Source organism: Brachycentrus maculatus, unplaced genomic scaffold (genome assembly GCF_059751285.1).
Source record: "Brachycentrus maculatus isolate JH-2025_06_01 unplaced genomic scaffold, ASM5975128v1 h1tg000353l, whole genome shotgun sequence".
Lineage (NCBI taxonomy): Eukaryota > Metazoa > Arthropoda > Insecta > Trichoptera > Brachycentridae > Brachycentrus > Brachycentrus maculatus.
Window position 1 is genome coordinate 811,053 of NW_028281102.1, and position 23,903 is coordinate 834,955.

Below are 23,903 nucleotides of genomic sequence, written 5' to 3' on the forward strand. Positions count from 1 at the left end.
CAAATCCAGGAATCGGGGCGATTTGTAAACCAAGAATATGTACTTAAAATATATACATGCTTAAAATTATGTATACAATATTTATATTATCCACTGACACTTCGTGATGGAATTGCATTTTTAATTTATTATTAGATTAAAACCAATATTTTTAGCTTTTCCACTTTTTTATTTGACCAGCGACCGGGTTTCGTCGTTACCGACATCATCAGTCTGATGATGTCGGTAACGACGAAACCCGGTCGCTGGTCAAATAAAAAAGTGGAAAAGCTAAAAATATTGGTTTTAATCTAATAATAAATTAAGTATACAATATTGTTTTCCGCCCATAAAGATAAATGTATATTGAGTGAATCATATAAGTAGAATGTGTGAAAATAATTAGCTAAGATATTTGATTTTATTTTGACCTCATAGGTCATTCTTCAGAATTATCAACCAAACTCTATAACATAACACGAATCTTTTAGTATACGATGAACACAATCGTAAAAAACGGGATTCTAATCGACAACGCCCAATGGATTATTCATACTACATGATGTATCCAAAGTAGAAATCCAGCAGGTCAGACTGTATTAGACACGCCAATACAAGCTGTTTTATAATAAAATATTTAGACGCATCAATATTTTTCAACCTGGTGATGTTATCAGGAATCGAGTAATTTATTCTAGTTTTCTGAATAAATTTTAATATTAAACTTGACTCTCATACTCGTGTCAGTTATATTTAGATATTTTCCATGAAATATTATTGTATTATTTTTTGACATCTCATCAAAGATGAAGAAGAATATGGAAGTCTGGGCATTTACGGGGCTTACGACCGTCATAGGCTGGTTTGAGTGATCACTTTACACACGTGTAACATATATTATTATTGTTATCGTTATTCATTCCTCGGTGATTTAATTAAATTGCGAAACCTTGAACACCGATGCTAGTTATCTTGTACATACAATCACAGAATGTGCGGATTAAAAAAAAAATATTAAAAAGCAATAATAAAAATCAAACAAACATGGAAATTAGATTTGTATATATTGTATTCATACAGGAGAATGTGACCAAGTGCATTTTTTTACAAAAACTTGAACATTGACTATGTGATATCTTACTTGTCCTGAAAAAATCCCAAAGGATTTAAACTTTGAAATATAATATATTGACAACATTTTGAGTGTGTCCAAATACTTGTTCACAAAATCTAAACCAATCAAAATCTAATTGATCACTTAAACCAGCCTATGACGGTCGTAAGCCCCGTAAATGCCCAGACTTCCATATTCTTCTTCATCTTTGATGAGATGTCAAAAAATAATATAATATATTGACTTGTTAAAAATGATTAACTGCATTGATGTTTATTTTCTTGCCAAGCATAAGTGACTTAAATGGCCCTCCTGAACATTTTACGTTTTGTTAGTTGGTCACTTTCTCCTGTACGACGATACTTTAAATTTGTAGTGTACCTCATCATTTGTGGGATCTAAAGACTGTTTATAACGAGCCCGTGGTTGCCATTGTTCATACTGCACTCTGAGGTTTGACCCGATCAATTCCAAAGACTTTGCGGGCGAAAGTGAGAGGGGATCTATGAAAACATACACACATTACAATGTAAATTGGTCCCAATAGTCAGATCATAAAATACATATTTTATTATAATTTATGTTTGAAGCACTAACTTTGTGATTTTCTATTTTATAATTAAAATGTAACTTTGTTTTAAAATCACTGTAAATATTTTATATTATAACTTAATTATAATAAAATATTTATAGTGATTTTAAAACAAAGTTACATTTTAATTATAACATTTTTCAAAAACACATGGTGATAGCACCCATACATACAAGTTTGCGTAAGGACAATGTGAATGTAAGCAGCCGTTCATTAAGTTGTTCAACTGCTCCACAATTAATTTCATTGCAGACTAATTGAACTAACAATTTATTTCTTTAAGTGGGCATGCAATAAAATATGAATGATCAGCAGACCCCTATGAAAAACAGACATAGAAGTGTCAGGTTGTGGTCCTGTGGTTAGTGTCGTGGACTCTTAAGTCAGAGTTTCTCGGTTCGAACCCACTATACCACAATTTGATACCTATTTCTAATAATGAGCCGCTTAGGCTCATAGAAATAATATGAAATAGAATTATTTTTGTAAATAATAAAAACACAAATAATTCTCTTTTTAAAAAAAAAAAAAAAATGTAATTTTTAAATTTATTTATTTCTATTAATTTTTATTTCATCGTACACATAATTACAAATTACAATAATGTGCCCTGACAGGGTTTTCCAGTGTATAACAATCAAACATGGTGTTCCGTATTGTATACGGAACCGGCGTAATGGTGGTTTCGGTAGTAGTTAATAAGACAGTATTAAATAAATACGTAATAATACCTATCCAGCATTCCAATCTCGCGCATGGTTGAGTTTTAACAATATCCGGAGGGTCTACGCCAACGTTCAAGCATAATACTAAAGCAACGCAGTGGGTCTTGTACTGAAAAAAAAACAATATTGACAAGTCGTTAGCTACGTAAGCAAATAATAAATTATCAGATAAGGAATAGTAAAAATAAGTATCCCGATAAACTATATAATTTCTGACCTTTTCTTTCATTCTCCATGTCTGTTCGGTATTTTTTGCACCTTCGATGGGTTCACAGTGTCTAGTGCTTACAAAGCTCAGGGGAAGCTCCCAATCCGTCAGATCATTTGAGGGGTCTACTTCGTATTTATCAGAACTTTCGTCTCCCTCACTAGATGGTAAATGTGGAGACATATCTGACATCTTCGAACATCAATATAAATGCCAGAGATACCTTCTTTATGTCTTCGCAAATTTCACAAATAGCACGTGAGATATAAGCTAACACAAACATTTTCGTAATGTCTTACTGAATGAAATAAAAACTACGCCGCGTCAAAAAAGTTAACCCAATGCAGCCAACAAATAAAACTAAGTAACTACTTAAAATTTAGTCCCCACACAAAATTAAGTACCTACTCGATTCATTTTCTTGAAAAATATGGCCCAGGTCTCTATTTTTTTTATTCCCGATCAGCCATGGATTTAGGAGTGATTTATTAATTTACGGTCTTGCTGTCGCGTGGGGACAATTTTCAATTAACCAGCAGTCAGCGATGTGCATTCATTCAAAATCAAAAATGATAAGAAATAAGAAGATTAAAAAATAAGAGATATCTTCAGGGATATTTTTTTTTAATTACCTTACATCCAATTGATTCTGAAATCTATCTACGGCTTATGCAACACCGTTTATCATGTCCCTACTCAGGCTTCAACTTTTTAAGTTTCATAGCCTATGCCTACTCGTGAGTGGATTTACTCTTTATGTTTAAAGTTACTATAATTTCATGTAATTCATGAGTGAAAATACGCAGCAAAAACACTCGCTTCAGGGATAAAGAAGGTATCTCCGGTATTTATATTGATGTTCTAAGATACCAGATACGTCTCCACATTTACCATCTAGTGAGGGAGACGAAAGTTCTGCTTTATTTTTTGTGGGGCTATGTTAAGGCTCATGTCTATACTTACAAGCCAGCTTCGACTGACGCATTGGAAGACAACATTGAAGCATTTATTCGTGAGATACCGACCGAAATGTTGGAAAGTGTATGCCAAAATTAGACTAAGCGGATGGACCATTTGAGGCGCAGCCGCAGTCAGCATTTGAATGAAATAATCTTCAAACATTCAATTATATGGACCGTACTATCGATTCAAATAAAGATTTTATGCATTTTTCTGAATTTTATGTATTTAAAAAAATCCTTTAGCTTGTAAAAAATCACCCATTATATTAAAATACATTTGTACAATTTTTACGTATTTTTCATTCGGTCCAAAGGCCTTAATTTTTGTTACATTCTGTATACCGTAGTTATTGTCTATTTATTTAGAAATTTGCTAATTTTGTGATCTTTTGCACGTTTTTTACTGTCGTTATTTGAAAAAAAGAGCTATTTTAAAGGTTTTTAGATTACCCCTCCCTCCTATGAACCAATAATGAACAGATCGCTTAAAAATGAATGACTGCGGTTCATTGTTAGAAATAGGTATCAAATTGTGGTAGAGTGGGCTCGAACCGAGAAACGCTGACGAGAATCCAGGACAATAACCATAGGACCATCACCCGACACCTTTTTTCGTTCAAGTTTTAATTTTTTCGGGCTTCTACTCCATATTAATATTTTTTAATACAAAATAATACCCGCAGCATGACATCACAGCCATCCTCTTTGTCATGTTCGCGAATTGGCTTCACTTTTAAAATGTTCCATTTCAATATGGAACTCGTACTCAAATGTAGATAGGTACCATTTACGCTTTAGGTAACTACCCTATCCGATCTGTATCAACGATTCGTTGTCTATGATACTATCAAAGCGGTAATCTTTGGCGGTAATATTACAAAAAAAGTCTCACCTATTGTAAATTTGCGCTGTAATAAATGTAAGTCTTCCCCAATTATCAAGTTCTAATTATATTTCCTTTCCATGGTTTAAATAGAAAATTAAAATTGTATACTTGCAATTTATATGCCAGGGTTCGAATACCCTTTATTTTATATATATATATACACACACACACACATATATATATATATATTTTTTTTTTTTTATTCATTTAATATATTTACATTTTTATTTATAACATAATAACATTTGAATCATTTATACATATGTAGAACTTTTATATTTCGATTCGCTGTGCCTCTCCATAAAAGAGTCTGAGCTCTTGTGCTTGGAAAGGGACTTACACTCGTGGTTTAATGTTATATAATAAAAGATATAATAGTTTTTTTAATATATTTTTTAAAGATTTAAATGTATAGAGCTTTAATTTTTTTCTTGAGGATTTTTATATCATCTATTTTTTTTATTTCTTTAGGGAGTTTATTGAAATGTTTGATTGCCAAATATTTGAAGTTTTGCTGAAATTGCTTGGTGTTGCATTTTGGAATAGAAAAATCGTTAGAGAATCTCGATGATAAATTCTTTGTTAAATTTAAGTAGTTGTCACCCTTTAGTATTTGAAAAACTGCGGTTTTTTTATAAATGGATTCTATATTTGGGACTTGAAATTTTTTAAATAATAATTTTGTTGGAAATATGTTTTTTTTTTTCAAGATGACTTTAATTATGGTTTTCTGTACTATTTTCACTGAGTTCAGTATGTTGTTGTATGAGCCTCCCCATGCAATAATGCCATACTGTAGTAGTGAGTGAACGATAGCATAGTAAACTCTTTTTAGGTTGTCGATGGTTAGTATGTTTCGGATTCTAATGAATATATATATGCATTTTCTTATTCGTTTTACTAGTTCATTAATGTGACTATGGTATTTCAAATGTTGGTCTATTATAACACCTAGATATTTTATTTCTTTTTTTGGACATAAAACAGAACATAAGTTTTTGCAATTTGAATCCCTGCAGTCACCATTGTGAATTGTAATTTTTATATTTGTCGGTATTTTGAGTTTATGGATACAAAATGGGATAAAGAATGTTTTATCTGTATTTAGGGATAATAGATTATTGTCAAACCAGAATTTTAGGATTTTCATGTCCTTATTTGCGCGATCATTTACGGTATTCCAGTTGGGTCCGTTTATAACTATTGCGGTGTCGTCAGCATAGGATATTATGTTACCGCTGATGTTTTGGTGAAATATGTCGTTGACATAGATGATAAATAGTAAAGGGCCTAAGACTGTACCCTGAGGTATACCGAAATTACTAGTAAGGGGTTGGCTATAGGCTTCATTGATTTTGACAATTTGGGTTCTTTCGAGAAGATAACTCTGGAAAAGTTTTAAGGCTTTACCCGTAATTCCGACAGATTTTAGTTTTAATAGAAGTTTATCATGAGAAATACTGTCGAAAGCTTTTCTTAGGTCGACAAAAATTCCTATACAGTTGAGTGATTTATCGAGAGAATCTTGGATGATGTATGATAGTTTGGCAATTGCATCTTGTGTGCTTCTTTTTTCCATGAATCCGTATTGGTTTTCATTGATTATATTAAATTTATTTACATATGTGGACAGTCTTTTTTTAATGATTTTTTCGATGATTTTACCTATGTTTGATATGAGAGATATAGGTCGGTAATTTGTGACTGATTCTGGATTTCCAGATTTGTAGATGGGGATGATAATGGCTTTCTTGTAAATTGAAGGGAATATACCGGTTGTGAGGCTAAGGTTTATGATGTGTGTCAAAGGTTTAGAGATTTGTTTTTTTATGAACTTTAATGTATTAACAGAGTGTCCGTCGTATCCCGGGGCAGATCCTCCTTTCATATTTGTTATGATTTCTTCAATTTCCTCCTGGGATGTTATTTGTAATGATGCTAATATATTATTGGAAGTTGGAGTATCTGTTTTGAAAATATCGGAATTAGTTTGAGTAGGGATTTTTTGCGCTAAATTTTTACCAACACTGGCAAAAAAATTATTAAACATATTAGCAGTTTTGTGAGGCATTTCTAAGCAATGAATTCGTGAATTTTCGTTTGAGAGGTACATTATTTTTTTTTGCTGGGGGTGTTTTTTATCAATTATATCATTTATTATATTCCACATTCTCTTACTGTCATTTTCTGCAAAATCTATTTTTGTTTTGTAATATTTTTCTTTGGTATTTTTGATGAGAAAAAAAAGTTTTTTTCTATACAGTTTAAAATATTTTTTTAGGCTTTCGTTTTCGGGATTTTTTCTAATTTTTTTTATTAGACTTTCTTTATGTCTTATAGACACAATAAGTCCATGCGTAATCCACGGTTTTATTGGTTTGAATTTTGATGATTTTTTTCTGAAGGTTTGGTATTTGCTGGCATTCATGATATGACAAAATTTTTCTTCGAATAATTTAAAGCATGTGTTTACATCGGTACATTGGAATAATTCTTCCCATTTCTCGGAGTTGAGTTTATTTAAAAGTGAATTATTTAATGCCGGTGCTGAAGAGGTTTTATTTGGTATGTTTATATTCGTTATATGTGTGTTAGGTAGGTTATATGAGTATTTAATTATTGTTGTAAAATGATCAGTAATAGAGGTGTGTATAACGCCAGCTGTTATATTATCAGAATCGAGTGCGTTACAGAAAATATGGTCTATACAGGAAGGTCGTTGACCTTGAATGTTTCTAGTGGGATTATTAATAAATGATGTGAAATTGAATTCCGCTAGAGTATTCAAATAATTATGTTTATTATTGCAGTCATATTCCCTGTCGATGGATAAATTTATGTCACCTAATAAAAAAGTTTTTTCATTTTTGAGATTGATTAAGATACATTTTAAATGTTCTATGAATGTTGTTATCGATGAAGAATGAGTTCTGTAGATTGCTAAAACATTGTTAATGTGACCTTTGTAATTAATTTTAATTTTTAGGATATTAACATTTTTTATTATTATTTCTTCGAAATCAATAACGTTATGTGTATTTGCTATGAAAATTGCGATTCCGCTATTTTTGTTGATGATGTTTTTTGTTGCATAATAAGTGTAGTTCGGAATGTGGTAATCGATATCATATGATGAGTGAGTTTCTGTCAATATAATCACGTCCAGTCTATTAAAACTATTTGTTACTACTATGAATTCGTCAAAATTTTTTCGTATACTTCGAATATTCATATGCAATATAATTAAGCTATTGTCAGGGTTTGGATCTATTATAGCATTTGTATCATTAACGGTATGAAAAGTTCGTTCGTCTATTTGGAATTTAGTATCTATAGAATTAATTAAGAAGTCAGTCATTAGAACTGAGAGAAGATATAAAGATAATAAAAATAAAATAAAAATAAGAATAGGTAAATGATAAGGAGAAAATTACGGTTAGTGAAGTAATAATGTTTTTTTTTATGATTGTGTGGAAATGCATATATATACTCACTAAAAACAAAAAATACTTACTCATAATCTATTCGGTCTTTCGCTATGATCAACATTTTTTTTTCTGTATTCACAGCAGGTATTATCCGCGCTGTGATCAGTGGAGTATTTCATATTGTAGTTGCGATTTTGCGAAGCGCAGTTAAAACAATTAGATTTTTTATCTAAATTTGTGCAGTTTTTTTGCGAGTGCTCTCCTGAGCAGTGACGACATGTAGGTGGTTGAGTTCGAGATAAGCACCGTAGAGCAGTGTGACCATATTTTTGGCAGTGGAAACACTGAGTTAGAGGGTTGCAGTCTTCTACTGTAATTCTTTGAAAGTTTATGTTGAGTTTGCCCTTTTCTATTAGAATTTTCCTTATTTTGCCTGAAGTTTGTATAATATAGTTAGTCGTGTCTCTATTGATTCCTTCTTTGTCATTATTTTTAAATTCTTTTAATAATTTTATACTATTTTTATCGTCTTCTTCTAAACCATTATTTTGCATAATGATGCCGTTTACTATTTCTTCTTCGGAGAGGTGGGTTTCTAGTCTTTTTAGGATGAGACATGGTTTCCTTTTTTGTATTTCTTCTGCATTAACGTCTCTTCCTAGTACATTATTGATTTCTTCTACTAGAATTTTCGTGTCCTCTTTTTTAGTGCAGTTGATGATTAGTTTATTGACTCCGACTTTTTTGATACCGTCGATGCCTATTTTTAGTTTTGGTATTTTAATGTTTTTTTTTATTTTATCTTTGATTTCTTGGGAGATTATGTTGTTTTTTCCTGTTATTATTATTGCATGTTTTTGTTGGGGTACAGGTATTTTATTATTTGTTGTAAGTACTTGTGAGTACGTCCTCTTGCTGTTGTTTAAGTATTCTTCGATTTTTTTTGTGTAGGTTTCGTTGTTTTTTATGATTTTTTCCTGCAGGTTAATTATTTGGCTATGGTATTCGTTTTTTTCTTTATTAATTTGCTCTTCTAGCGCCTTTAAATTCTGTTCTAGAACATTTTTTATTTTCGAATCTTTAACCGTAGTGATTTTGTTTATTTCATTTCTGATATTGTTGATTATTGGTTCCATATTGGGCGTGAATTCGCGTCGCCCGTCCGGGCGTGCGCGGGTTTGTGTTTAGACGGTAGTTATCACGGCAATAAGCTATATGTAATTATCACTATACGTCCGCTCACTACTGCTGACAGAAGTGAAGTGTATATATATATATATATATATATATATATATATATATATATATATATATATATATATATATATATATATATATATACACATATGTGTGTGTGTAAAGTAAAGTATTGCAACTTAAAAACATAGCACCACGAATATATGCGCTAAGTCATAAAAAAGGTGAGTTTGCTTTGAGTGTGGTTATTTTATTCAGTTATGTTTTTATAAATATTTTCAAAAATAATAATTAGGGAAATCGAGTTAGAATTTTTTAAAAAAATATTATTTACTTAGTTTTGAAATTGGCTATACAATAAATATGATAACTGTTACAATATTATATTCACATATTACTTTAAATTGATTTGTATGATATAACATAAATTAAAATTCCATTCAATTACTTTGCTAAAAATAGGTTGACTCTTGAAATATTCATAAATTTTATTTACTTACAGAATAGGATCAACTGTTGTCATACTTGATTTTTTGGTAAATAGTATTGTGCTCGAAAAATAACATATTACATTTTTTTTTATTGCTATCATAATAATACAGAGATTCCACATATCTAAGCCATTATAATAAAAGCCAATAGTTTTACATCATTTATATTTATTTCTTGGTGAAAATCCATTAAAATATTTTACAAATATTATAAAGATGCCTTCTTAGCTGAAAGCACTATGTGGTCAGTTATACAAAAAAGTGAAGCAATAATACAAACAATTTTTAAAGATTACAACACTTACTTTATGTTATATCAAGAGTATACACATACAAATCAGAAGCACTTTTATTTATTTGGAGGCATTATGATACCACTTTTTTTATAAAAATGTTGATATATAATTATTAAGCATCTATTTTATATGTACTTATATAAAATTATTATTAAAGTACTAAAAAAAAATGTTATCTAGTATTTCAAACAAAACAAATTATTTACACAATTTTAACTGGATTACAAAGAGCACAAGTGTTGTGATATTGTTGAGCTTCGGGCAAACATCCGACATGGAAAGTATGTCTGCAATTATAGACAATCATATCAGTGGCATGAGAAAGATCTTTAATAATAATTTTGCAATGGCAAGCGCTACATAGATATTCATCAGAAATATAGATTCCCCTCTCGTGCCCTCTGATGAGTTTCTCATGCAGATCAAAATAGTTTCTCAGAGTGATCGCTTTACACGCTTCTTGGACAGACAGTTGGAGATTGTAGTCACACATCATTTTTCCCAATGAATCCTTGAGGTCAGCGATTTCACACCCGGGTTTGATTCCTTGGATGAGTTCCCTCGGGTCTACGTAATTACCGATTCTTTTCAATAGTAAAGTTATGTATTCGGGTTTATCCAAAGAATGCGTTATTAAATCTAGCCATAATTCCTTGTCATCGTGTTCCTGACAAAACGTAATGGCTTGATTAATATCCTTTAAATTATTAATAATTATATTGAGCGCATCTTTAGTGCTACCTATTCTGCCTAATAAATAAACAGTTTCGGGATAAAATTGATTTTCTCTACAAACGTCTAGAGCATCTTGGATCGGATAATTGTCACTCGATTTTAAGAATGGAAGTAGTTTTTCCCTGGAAAATTTTGCATAAAGTTTCACCAATTTTCTGTGATATTTTCCAGTTGTGTCAACTTTGCTTAAAGCATCAAGATATCGGTAAAGGAAAAAATCATTTGCCTTGAGTTGCTCTTCAATCACTTCAACCGGAACTTTCTTTTTATCTAAGAGTATAGCTATAGCTTTATCGCAATCTAGTTTCATAAGAGCTAAAATTTTGTCATGAATAAAATTATACAGATTGTGCTGTTTTATAAGCTTGAATACATCTTCATGCTGCAATTTAAGAAACATAGATAGTGCTTTATCGTATTTCTTTTGATGGCAGTACAACACTGCTAGTGATTCCATATAATAATTTTTATCAACATCTGTTAAAAGCAATTGCTCGATTACAGCCTTGATAACAGCATTTATATTGTATAGCAATGGATTCCATTCCTGAACGAGTTTTAGAAATCCTCGAGGGTCAAATTTAAGATATTCGTATAAAATCATTTCGTAGATATGAGCTCCTAATTTCATATCTAAAACTTTCGGAACATACGAACTTATAGATCTTAGACTATTTATATTTGAAAATTTGTAAACCTGCTCTTCCCAAAGAGATCTATCAGCGGAACATACTTTGGAACAGAGTTTGGCCGCTTCTTCATAATTGTTATTCTCAATCAACCGGTCCATATGCAGTATTCCAACTGAGGATACAGAATGTTTAGATGTTTTTCCTCCGGCCTTTTCTAAAACATTCATAGCTTTTTCGTAAAAATCATGATCAACCAGCCACTGGACTCTATCATCTATATCATACTGACTCGCGATTACAATATCTTTGGGCGATACGATAAAGAACCTATTCTCTTCAATGACAGATGCCAAATGATATTCATTGCAAGAATACTCTTCATAACCTCGAATATTAAGACTATCGGAAGAGATTTCTGTAAATTCGCAATCTTTATAATCCACAATATTCAACATGGGTCTTTGTGATTTTCCAGTCTTGGGGTCTGGCTCTTTAGGAAATCCTAGCAATACTAACTGATTATCTAATGGAGCCAATCCGCAGATGTAGAACTCTGTCTGAAACGTGTACATAGGATCGACAAGGTACTCCGGGACGGCTCGACTCTGAAGTTCCAAGCTGCTCCTTTTCCTGACTACGCATATACGTATAGTATCTACCCAACCGATCATGAGTGTCTTGTCGGCCGCCCAGACTAAGTTGCATCGGTAGTCTTCGATGGGGACTCGCGACCGCTCCCAGCGGATGAGACCGAGCGAGCAGCGGGCCACCATGTCGTACACGCGCACGCCGACATCACTAGCCCACGCCACGAAGCGGTCCTGCCACGCCACGGCTTGCACGTAACCTTCGCACTCGCACAACACGGTGCTCTTCACTCGGCTGAGGAAGCTCTTCTCGTACAATGTTAGTTTATTATCGCCCACGAGAAAGCGCCGCCCGGAACCGGGTTTGTGGTAATTGGGATCCAAAGCTACCGACTTGATCACGCGGCCCAGGGAGAGATTGTGATTATTTTCCGTAGAGTAGAGACCGTGCACTACAACCTTTCCGTCGTCGGAACATGTCGCGATGTAGTCTCCTTTGCAGTCCACCGAGATGTTGTTCACGGCCACCGTGTGCGCGCGCAGTCCGCGATCCCGGGGCGCCCAGCTGCCGGGCTCGGCGGGCGGCGAGGCCGCGCGGTCTCGGTCCCCGGGCGTGAGGCACGCCGTGTTGCCCTCGTGGTCCAGCAGGTGCACCACCCCCCACTGCGAGCCCACGCACACGAACTTGGGATGGACGACTATGCAGCTAACGGCGTCCTTCACTAATATGTTCAACACATCGTTTACTATTCGATGGTACTTTAACTTTGGTTCTTCCTCGGACGGCAAACTGTCGCAACTTTCAGTACCGACTACGGCCATTGTTTTATGATTATGGCATTGTTCGAAAGTAGATTTAAGTTATAACAAATACTCGACTGCAAATATTTTGTAAACAATGAAAAACCTGTACTCAAACCACATATTATGACTCAAACGTCAAGCGAAAAGCCAGAAAACATCTATGACATTTGTTGACAGCTATTATATAGGTGAATTGAATAATTTTTAATAATAACGTTCAGGTACCTAACACATAACAAATCAGAAAATATGATTTTTTTATAACATTCCAAATTCTACAAAACATGACAAATATTAGTTTCCAAAGCTAAATGAAAGAGAAGCATTGTTTTAAGATATTTGTGAATTCTTAAAAGTTAATGATACGACTAAAATACTGTAAAAATATTTATTATGTTGCAAATTGTATAAGACAAAGATTTTTTTGTACTCATATATCGAAGCATTCTCGAGACAATATTTTGTATGGTGTCGTTATATAAACTACTACTACTACCATCACGCCGTTTCTCCGCAGGGGTAGGCAGAGAGGATGGAACGCCACACTCTTCTGTCCTGACATACACTCCTCGCCTCCTTCACATCCATACATCTAGTCATACATGCCCTCCGATTACGCAGACTTTTGACACCGCCAGATTTTAGGTTCTGATTGATCTGATCGTGCCAAGTCTTTTTTATATAAACTAGCCAAATGTATTTTGTGCTCTTATATATTAAAGCATCCTCGAAACAATATTTTGAATAAAGTCGTTACATCAATTGGCCAAATATTAATAGAAGCAAATGAGTCCAAAAAATATTTCGTTCCAAACTTTAATCTGTATCATTTTACAGTCGACAGCAAACTGGACTGGTTCATTTTTGCATACCTTTCTAAAATTTTATATTCGTGCCGGTAAAGAGAGAGCGTAGAGGGGTTTAACTAATACTAGTGATGTCATGATGACAAACCAATGGCCAGAAGTTTAAAATATTCTTATTATAAATGAAAACTAATTATAACATATTCATAGTAATATCATCACAAATATTTCGAATGTTAAAAGCCAGCCAAAAACGCAAGCGGAAAACTCTCGTGTGCGGGAAGGTTTAGCATGCAATGCTAAATTGCAATAATTATTTTCTCTATGATTATCATAATTTTGACATTGACTACGCTGTTTTGCTTTATTTGAATTTCTTGTAATTTTACTTTGCAGTATTTTTCCGGGTTTTCATGGCAAATATTCAACTATGTTAATTTTAGAAATCCTAAAATAACCCAATGTTTTATTGATTTTTTTATAATGGCATCCGATGACGCGGAATACCACGTAGAGTTGGGATTAATCGAGCAAGAGTTAAAAAAAGTTGAAGGAGATCTTCAAAAACTTAGAAAGCATCAGCAAGAACTAATAGAGCGTCGGAATCAATTAAAAGATAAGCAAGATTTGAAAAAGTCTAAGGTTCTAGGGGAGAAAAACTGGCAGCGGTCCGACTTCGAGTGGTCTGTGCGTCTTGATATAGCCCTCCACAACATATTTGGTATAAAAGAATACAGACCTCAGCAACTCAGCACTATAAATGCGACACTATCAGGAAATCACGGTCTGGTGGTCATGCCAACGGGAGCCGGGAAGAGCTTGTGCTTTCAGCTTCCTGCACTGATTAATGAAGGAATCACACTTGTAGTATCCCCTTTAATATCCCTGATGGAAGATCAAGTAATGGCCCTGACCAAGAAAGGTATTCAGGCTAAGCTTATGACTAGCACTAGTTCAAAACAAGATACAACTGCGGCGCTAAACGAAATGACTGACAAAAATTCACTAGTCAAATTGCTATATGTTACACCGGAGAGATTAGCTAAGAGCAAGAGGTTTATGGCCAAGTTGCAGAAATGTTTCGCCGAAGGAAGATTACAACGAATAGCTATAGACGAAGTGCATTGCTGCTCTCAGTGGGGTCACGATTTCCGACCCGACTATAAATTTTTAGGTATCCTTTCCTCCATGTTTCCCGGTGTGCCCATATTGGGCCTCACTGCCACTGCCACAGCTAGAGTATTAATGGATGTCCAGAAAATGCTAAATATAAGAGGTTGCTTGATCATTAAATCCTCATTCAATAGACCCAATTTGTTTTATCATATAATCAATAAACCCAGTTCTTCCGAAGAATGCGTAGATATATTAGAAAAACTGCTTAAATACAGATACCAAGGTCAGTCCGGAATAATATACGCCACCAGCATAAAAGATTGCGAAGATTTAACAATGGGATTGAGGAAAAGGTCCATTAAAGCAGCTTGTTATCACGCTAACTTAGAACCTGCCAGACGCTCGCAGATTCACACTAAATGGTCTGAAAAACATTTCCAAGCCATAGTGGCCACTGTAGCGTTCGGCTTAGGGATTGATAAACCAGATGTTAGATTCGTAATCCATCACTCTCTCAGTAAAGCGATGGAAAGTTACTATCAGGAAAGCGGGAGGGCGGGTAGAGACGGAGAAAGAGCGGAGTGTGTGATGATGTACCGCATGCAAGACATATTTCGCGTTAGCACTATGGTGTTTTCTTCCGCTGGGAGTTTAGAACATCTCTACGGAATGATAAGGTACTGTCTGAACCCCTCTTCGTGTAGAAGGAATATTATAGCCAAACACTTTGACGAGGAGTTCGCTCCGGACGATTGTCACAGAATGTGCGATCGGTGTTGTCAGACTAATACTAAAGTGAAGGAAACCTTTGTCGAGGATTACTGCAGAGATTTGTACAAGATTATAAGGTGGTCCGCCAAGCAAGACTCTAAAGTTACGGCCCAAAAACTTATCGATTCATGGTTCGGAAAAGGAGCATCCAATCTGAGAGTATCCGGTTTAAGTCCTCCAGCTTTATCTCGAGTACAAGCAGAAACTATAGTTACTTATTTGCTCATCGAAGACTACTTAAAGGAAGATTTTCACTTTACCGCTTATTCTACAATAAGCTATTTAAAAATTGGTAACAAGTCTAGTCTCGTTGATGATAAGAATCACAAAATAAAGATGATAATTAAGGATTATGCTATTTTAAATTTAGAAGAAGGTGCTCCAACAATCTTACCAAAATTGAAAAATTGTCCGCAAAGCAGCAATAGTAGTATTGCAAAGGTACAGAATGAGTCATTAGAATGTCGAAAAAGGAAATCTAATAGTCATTCTAGTTCCGCCTCTAAGAAGTCCAATAGTGTTCATTCTAAAGAAATTTGTAAAAAAATAGTGGAATGCGATGATATTGTGATTCTAGATTAAGCTTGAACAAACATTAATGTAAAATAAATAATGTTGTAATTTATTTACCTTTCAATATAATACTAGAAAACTTAATGCTGTTTTTTCTTTAATTATTCTATTCATTCCGAAATTATAGATTAAGCTGAAACCTTGAGCTAGCCAAGTGCTAATTCTCTAGGAAAATCATTTACAAATAAAATTTGGACAGAGATCGGTGAAAACTGCATAAACAAGGGTCAAAAATATACACACACACATATATATATATATATATATATATATATATATATATATATATATATATATATATATATATATATATATATATATATATATATATATATATATATATATATATATATATATATATATATATATATATATATATATATATATATATACATATATATATATATTGGGTTGATGCAAAAGTAATGACCGTTTTTTATGATCCCAGGTAAAAAAAAAAATTTTCATAAATTATGAATAGTATCTTCTTTTTTTATGATTCCATTGTATAAAAGATGCTTTTCCTCTACTTTCTATTCAGTTTTGGCCTGGCCAGAGTTCAGTAATAACCCCTTGTATTTTTTCAAAATGTCGTTCGATAAAGTGCATTTACGTCATTGTTTACTTTATAAATTCCGTAAAGACAATACCGCGAGTGTGGCAACCAAAAACATTTGTGAAGTGTACGGAGCAGATGTCATCAAAGTTCGACAGGTACGAAGATGGTTTGCAAAATTCCGATCTGGAGATTTTTCACTCATTGATAAACCACGTACCGGGCGGCCATTGAAGTCTGATGAAGACGAATTAAAAGTCATAATTGACACCAATCCACGTCTAACCATCAGAGAGATTGTGTCAATGATGGGAGTCAACCAAACAATCGCATTAAGACATTTGAAGCGTATGGAAATGGTTTCGCGGTACGACGTTTGGATACCTCATCAATTGTCGGCTGCCAATTTATTGGATCGTGTTTCAACGCGCGTTGCTTTGAGTGCGAGACAAAAATATGGACCTTTTTTGCATCGTTTGGTGACGGGAGATGAGAAATGGGTCGTGTACAACAACGTGACAAGAAAAAGACATTGGACTATACCTGGACAAGCCCCATTAACAACTTCGAAGGCCGAAATCCATAAAAAAAAGTTATACTTTGTGTTTGGTGGGATAATAAGGGTATTGTGTAATTTGAACTCTTGGAACACGATAAGACAAGTACAGCAGAACGATATTGTCAGCATTTATCCAAATTGAACATGGTCCTTCAAAAGGATAGACCAGAATTGGTAAACAGAAAAGGGGCAGTGTTTCATCACGACAACGCGCGACCACATGTGGCTATGATGACCCAACACAAGCTAAATGAGTTAAATTGGGATGTTATCAAGCATCCACTGTATTCTCCAGATCTTGCTCTTTCTGAATTTTATTTATTCCGATCACTGCAAAAAAAATTAAATGATGAAAAAAATTATTCAATAGAGCAGGTAAAAACATCCCTTACTTCATTTTTCGCATCAAAATCCACGGAATTTTATACTACTGGTATTAATAAGTTGATAGAAAGATGGGAGAAGGTTATAAGAACTGATGGAAATTATATAATTCATTAAATAAGTAATACACAAGAAAAAAAATTATTAAAAAAATATATGTAAAAAACGGTCAAAACTTTTGCATCAACCCAATATATATATATATATATATATATATATATATATATATATATATATATATATATATATATATATATATATATATATATATATATATACATATATATATATATATATACAATATATATATTTTTGTGTATATTTATGCATATATTTTTGCTATTTAGCGAGAATACGACCATGAACTCAAAAAATTGGAGAAACTATTCATTTGATCCTGAGAAATATCTGCGTAATTTGTCCCCATTTGGACTTGAAGTAATGAGATCTTTACTTACATCATGGAATAAACATAATGGTAGGTTTTTTAAGAATAAATTCTAACAAAATATAATAATTCAAATTATCATATATCTTAATACATCCCAAAACATTTTTATTTCAGATAATCCTAGCATTATTTTCAACCAAGTAAATGAGATGATTATTTGTGATACCCCTGCGAATGCAGGGGAAAGACCTTATTTTGAATCAGGGTAGGTCTAAATACTGTCACATCATATATATGTTTATGACATGAAACAATATATTGTACTAAAGAAATATAACTAAAGTATGATTTCTCATTATTCCTTTTTACAGAGTTGCTAGTGCTACATATCCTCAGAATGAATTTTCTCAATTCAATTGCGAGAATAATAAGGAAAATCTCCAACTTAGTATGTTTTGTGAAGAAAATTACTTAGAGAATGAAAATACTTTGGATTATGAAAGGTTTTTGTCCTTATCTTCACATGTGACTTCTTCTCCACAAAAACAGTTTCAAATTAATAACGTTGTAACTCAGAACAATGTTTCAAACTCATTTTCAATTCCTAACTCCTCAGATCCAGATGTGCGTTTTGCCATTCCGAAAAAATGCATTTCACAATCCTTTTTATTAAGCAATGTGGTTTCAAGTAAAGAGTGTGTTTCTTCTGGTATAAAAGAGCATGAAAATTTTAATAGATTAATGGACCAAGGAAATCCCAAAGAACAACTTGTGGAAAAAAAGTATACGGGTTTTATTGACAAATTAAACAAATTTGCTGCTCCACCAAGGAAGAAAAAAGACAATTTAAGCACCAATAATATTCTTCAAGATCATATAAATACGACAGATGAAGGATTAAATAATATACCAACCGCGAATCACTCGAGGGTGCATAAAATTAATGACGATTTTGTGAAACCACAATCTCCTCAAAAAATTTCATTGGATACATTGATTTTATACAAAAACAAAACAGATTACAGAGATACAACTATGCGTTCTGATGTAATGAGTAATATGGGAGATGCGAATTCTTCGAGTGTTGCGAGTAAGACACTCGAGCCCTCTAAGAAAAGAAAAAAAAGTTATGAATTGACTTTTGAAAAAAATGAATCTAGTAGAAAAAAATTTAATCAATTGAAATTATCAGACATGCTTCCAGTGAAAAAAAATAGGAGCTCTGATTACAAGAAAGAAAGAAAAACTGTTAATAAGCCAAGTAATTTATGTAAAAAAGAAGTTGACAAAAATATAACCGCATGGTTTAATTCAATAACTAACTTTGTGGACAGTGAAATAATAGAAGAAATAAATTTGGATATCGAAAACCCCAATAATAGTACCGATAAACTTAATAATAAACATGATGGATCGGTTACAGATTTGCTTGAACCAAATTCATCAACCACAGTTCCAAAAATTCAAACAATCATTGCAAATAATGAAGGTAAAATGAAATTTAAAAAAAATAAATTTGATACACCATATGTAAATCAATATAAGAAAAGCAAATTTATTGTTCCTGCAAAAAGTACAACGAAAAGTAATATAACTTATACAATTGAAAATTTGGATGAAGCAAATATATTAACACTTCAAAATAAGTTGACCACAATGTCTCCAGTGGAAATTGGATTAACAATTATTTTCAAGTAACCCCTTTTATTATATTTTAAAATATATTTACTTTTATTTTATCTACTGTAGTTTTTACATTACCAATTTTATTTTTCTATTTCAGAGAAGGGTTTTGTCAGCTAGAAAAAAATCCTGGCAAAGTTGATGCAGTCTGTTCTCCTAAAGGTCTTTTACTCGGCATAACTTGGGTTAATTACACAAAATATTTTTACATGAATATACGTGGAAATTCACCTGCTGAAAAGCAGTCAAAAAAGTACTGGAATTTTTTTTTGTTACTTTATAATCAATATCAAATCTAACAAGCAGTTTTTTTTTTAATTCTGGGTTTCATACCATTTTATTAATCACTTTTTTCTTAAGTGTAATTATTAATATTATACTTATCCTTTTAAGGTGCTTAATAACTGAAATCATGATATCGGAAACAAGAAAAATTTGTTTTGAAGCTCAAGATATGATCATGTTACTAATTGATGTATTCAATTTTAAAAGAGAAGAAGTCTGTCTCAAATGGGTTATATTGGATCCCAAAGTAAGGATTATATTTGTTATAAAATAATACTTAAAATTTAATGAGTCCTTCTATTTTAGATAAAATGTTTTTTGAAGTATCATGCGATGTATCCGTATTATAATTTTCAGATTGGATGCTTTTTATTGAATCCCGACCAGCCGCCGTGTACATTCGATGATGTTTTATCTCAACTTTCAGTGGATATGGATTGTGAAATATCTAGTTTATGCCTCAAACAAAGATCTGCTCATAAACTTACACTTCTCTCAGAGTGCTGCAAGGGAATGTATGCAAAACTTACAGAACACAATATTTGGCAAGTGTTCCTAAATTTAGAGACGAAAATCAGCCCTATTTTAGCAGGTAGTGTTATTATTTCACCATTATTAGATGTATTTTAGCAGGTAGTGTTAGTTTTTCACCATTATTAGATCTATTTTAGCAGGTAGTGTTATTATTTCACCATTATTAGATCTATGTTCATTTTTCTTATTTGTATCACCTACCATTGATTTTTCAGCCATGGAGCTTAAAGGCATTTGTATAGACACCAAAACTTTAAATGAAATGGCTTCGATTCTGAATGAACGACTGAATCAAATTGAGAGTAAATCATTTATTGCTGCTGGAAAACCTTTTCAAATTAATTCTCACATTCAGTTAAGGAATATATTATACGATGAATTGAAGTTAGACATAACTCATAACATTTCCATAAAAGAAACATCAAAACTTAGAGCTAAATCAACTTCAGAACCAGTTGTAAGTGTATATTTTGTCCTAGGATTATAAGGCTATGAACCCAATTATTTACCAAGTCTATTTTTAATAATTGAATATGGTACAAAATATCAGTACTATCATTACATATTTTAAATTACTTTTAAAAATTTTAGTATTGAATATTACGACATTTTAGTCTTCAGAAATATCTGTTTCCATTTGGTAGAATTTTAAGATTATGCTTTCTTTCTAAATTGAAGTTTTAATTATTTCTGTTCCTCTGGTATTATGACCATGCTAGTAATTACATACTTGCAAATAAATTATATTAGTTAAATCGGAATAGTTACTGTAGATCTGTACCGTCTACTCTGTTTGTAAGAAAAAATGCTATTATTATTTTCATTTTTCAGCTCCGGCAAATGGTTTCATTGCACCCACTTCCAAGTTTGGTTCTTAGTTACCGACACATTCACAAAGCAAAGGTGACTTTTGTTGATTCCATCCTACAACATGCTAAATCTGGGGTTGTAAGGACTACTTGGTGAGTTTTTCGAAAAATTAGATACGTTACTTTCTGTACAAGTCTACTTTGCACTATGGTGTTAACACCATATTTGACACCATTATATATTTTAGGGACCAAACATCGGCTGCTACTGGCAGACTGGCATCTTGCAATCCAAATCTGCAAGCCATACCACGGCAGCCTCTTATATTGGATCTTTTCCCTGAAGAAGGTATCTCTGATTCTATTGCTCAATTTATGATATGAACAGTTGAACCTCCGTATACATAGTAAACAATATGGTTGGATTGTATTTTCTAGTATTTATTTATTAAAAATAAAAGAATTTTTACAATTTATTTATAAAAATTTTGCTCATATTTTCATACAGATTTATAGCATACCATGTTTGGCATGTATGTAAGGACTATAAGCTCTATTCATGCAGTACACGTGCCATGAAGTTTTTGTTCATATGACTCTGCTATTGTTATAAAATTAAGTCCTAGTATTTTACTTACAGATTGTACTGTGTCAAGTATTGTTTTACGAAAGGCATTCATTCCACGACCAGGACATACATTTGTTGCGGCAGATTTTCAGCATATAGAATGCCGAGTATTTGCCCACATGACCAATGACCCAGTGCTTATAGAGAGCCTACAAGTGGACAAAGATATTTTTACATCTCTTGCAATGAAATGGTACCTGCTCTTATTATGTATTTTTAATAAATTTTATCACTTTACAAGCTGATAAGTAAAAAAAATGGCTTTTCAAGATTACTATATATGTTTTAAGTTTTAATTTCATAAATTTTAATTACTAAATAACTGGTTTTTTCAGTGTGAAGTGTTGTATCATCAAATACAGTTTTCAAAATATATATTCATCTTTTTTTTGTTTTTGTTTTGATAACACTGACATTATGTAAAAAAAAACTGATGATTGACACACTCTTTTATTATATCTACCTCAGTAAATTATTTTATTATTTGTAAATATTTACAGGTTAAAAAAACAACATTTTGAAGATGTCCTTCCTCAAGAACGTGATAGAACAAAGCATTTAATTTATGCCCTGATGTTTGGTGCTGGAGTCCAGAAACTCATGGAAATATTACATTTGGATTATAAGGAAACCGCTAATATCATTTCCAATTTTCTTGGTACTTAATTCAATCAATTGTTTGATTAGATGGGTACAAAAATTATCTTCATCTTATTTTATTTTTATTTTTAAGCATCATTTCCTTCTCTTCGCACTTTTGGAGAGAGCATAATAATGAAATGTAAGTCGCAGAATGGGATTCTTCATTCTATTTCCGGACGCATGAGAAAGTTCCCAAATATCTTTATCTCAGATTGTGCACTCCGTTCGCAAGCAGAGAGACAAGCCATAAATTTTGTTATTCAAGGTATATAAATGATTTTTGCTTTTTTTTTTAATTGTGATCAAGTGACTTTCTTCTTTCTTTTTCTTAATGAAATTTTAACATACCAAAATAGTTCTTTATTTATTCTTTAATAAAAGTAACAGAAAATATTTTTAAAAATATATAGAATTGTTTTTTTGAATAATAAAGTGTCTAAGGAATGAGTTTTTTTATTATTTTTTTTCACAATATTTTAAATGGTAATGATTGTTACATTAACAATCATTAGCATTCAAAAGTGTTAAAATTGATTGTGGGTTTAAGTGATCTTTAACCATCAGTTTTCCCCAAAATATTTTAAAATCGATAGTACAAATAGTAATTAAAAAACTAAATGAAACACACAGATGTCATTTTAAGTCCTATTTTTCTCATAAAATATATGGTATTTGAATTATTAAATTTCATATGCAGCATTTCATCCATACTTCTTTGGTACCAATTTTGTTCAGACAATAAGGTTCGTCCATACTCCCTGAGAGGAAAACAAAACTAAAAAGTTGTCAAGTGTTCCACTACTCTCCAGTCACCAATAAAGTGAAAATTCCCATCAAATTCATTGTACGCACTCAAACTCATTCAAAAGTCAAAACATTAAGAGATCACAGATCAATTACAATCCTTACGTAAATAATTTTTTCTAGCTTAATCTTCTAGTCTAAAAATATGTAGGAAATGTAAAAACTATCTGCTTATATTATAATGTTGATAACATATTGCTATAAACCTTTTTTATAAACTTGTTTTAAACAGGATCAGCGGCTGACTTGTGTAAGACTGCCATGGTGGCAACAGAACATCGTCTTGCTAACCTTCCTGAATCATTGGAGCATCATCTTTTACTCCAAATACATGATGAGCTTGTGTGGGAGATTCCTAATGCCAATGTTGAGAGATTCAAAGGCAATCAAAATAATGTTTATATATAATAATATAAAAAAAGGTTTTTATGTATTTCATAGTATGTGCATAAAATTTTATGTAATTACATGGATATATTTTATTTCAGATTTAGTTCAAGAAGTAATGCAACATAGTGGAGAATTTTGTGGAGGCCTCTCGGTTCATTTACCAGTTGCAATAACCAGTGGATTATCTTGGGGCGAAATGAAATAATTTCTAACTACTTACGTATATAATAACTCATGCAAACATCGAATATTATTTTTCATTTGTTTTATCCTCATTAATTAAATCTTTAAATACATGTATTAGTTTGTTTGTTATTAATAATATAATAATTAAAG

The 23,903-nt window shown here is 32.3% G+C and overlaps 4 protein-coding genes across 8 annotated transcripts in view; 2 read left to right on the plus strand and 2 right to left on the minus strand.

Moving 5' to 3' along the window:
- The window catches only part of raptor (regulatory associated protein of MTOR complex 1), a 34,983-nt gene extending 30,408 nt beyond the window's left edge, over nucleotides 1-4,575 (minus strand). Inside the window, exons 1-3 of one of the 2 annotated variants that reach the window (XM_088269511.1) lie at nucleotides 2,628-4,575; nucleotides 2,417-2,519; nucleotides 1,475-1,596 (exon numbers count right to left, since the gene is read on the minus strand). In XM_088269511.1, the coding sequence (XP_088125637.1) occupies nucleotides 1,475-1,596; nucleotides 2,417-2,519; nucleotides 2,628-2,810 (408 nt within the window). In that variant the 5' untranslated portion in view covers nucleotides 2,811-4,575. The remainder of the gene's footprint in view (nucleotides 1-1,474; nucleotides 1,597-2,416; nucleotides 2,520-2,627) is intronic. The other variant, XM_088269512.1, reaches the window with a different exon arrangement.
- Nucleotides 4,576-4,895: 320 nt separating this feature from the next.
- LOC148303724 (DNA polymerase nu-like) lies at nucleotides 4,896-23,865 on the plus strand. Of its 4 annotated transcripts, XM_088269514.1 has the most exons (15): nucleotides 4,896-9,315; nucleotides 17,749-17,879; nucleotides 17,967-18,057; nucleotides 18,164-19,486; nucleotides 19,576-19,728; nucleotides 19,869-20,007; nucleotides 20,118-20,352; nucleotides 20,510-20,751; nucleotides 21,126-21,256; nucleotides 21,352-21,452; nucleotides 21,744-21,924; nucleotides 22,232-22,389; nucleotides 22,465-22,638; nucleotides 23,410-23,559; nucleotides 23,666-23,865. In XM_088269514.1, the coding sequence occupies exons 2-15, from the start codon at nucleotides 17,762-17,764 to the stop codon at nucleotides 23,770-23,772; spliced, it is 3,303 nt and encodes a 1,100-aa protein (XP_088125640.1). In that variant the 5' UTR covers nucleotides 4,896-9,315; nucleotides 17,749-17,761; the 3' UTR covers nucleotides 23,773-23,865. The 4 variants fall into 4 exon arrangements, 3 of the variants coding, with proteins under 3 accessions (XP_088125640.1, XP_088125641.1, XP_088125642.1); XM_088269515.1 differs by lacking the exon at nucleotides 23,410-23,559; XR_015838435.1 differs by lacking the exons at nucleotides 20,510-20,751; nucleotides 21,744-21,924; nucleotides 22,232-22,389; ... (1 more) ...; nucleotides 23,410-23,559; nucleotides 23,666-23,865.
- On the minus strand, nucleotides 9,736-12,817 carry lt (vacuolar protein sorting-associated protein light). The gene has a single exon (XM_088269490.1). The coding sequence runs from the start codon at nucleotides 12,652-12,654 to the stop codon at nucleotides 10,081-10,083; it is 2,574 nt and encodes an 857-aa protein (XP_088125616.1). The 5' UTR covers nucleotides 12,655-12,817; the 3' UTR covers nucleotides 9,736-10,080.
- Nucleotides 13,767-15,986, plus strand: LOC148303726 (ATP-dependent DNA helicase Q1-like). The gene has a single exon (XM_088269517.1). The coding sequence runs from the start codon at nucleotides 13,926-13,928 to the stop codon at nucleotides 15,909-15,911; it is 1,986 nt and encodes a 661-aa protein (XP_088125643.1). The 5' UTR covers nucleotides 13,767-13,925; the 3' UTR covers nucleotides 15,912-15,986.
- Nucleotides 23,866-23,903: the final 38 nt, after the last annotated feature.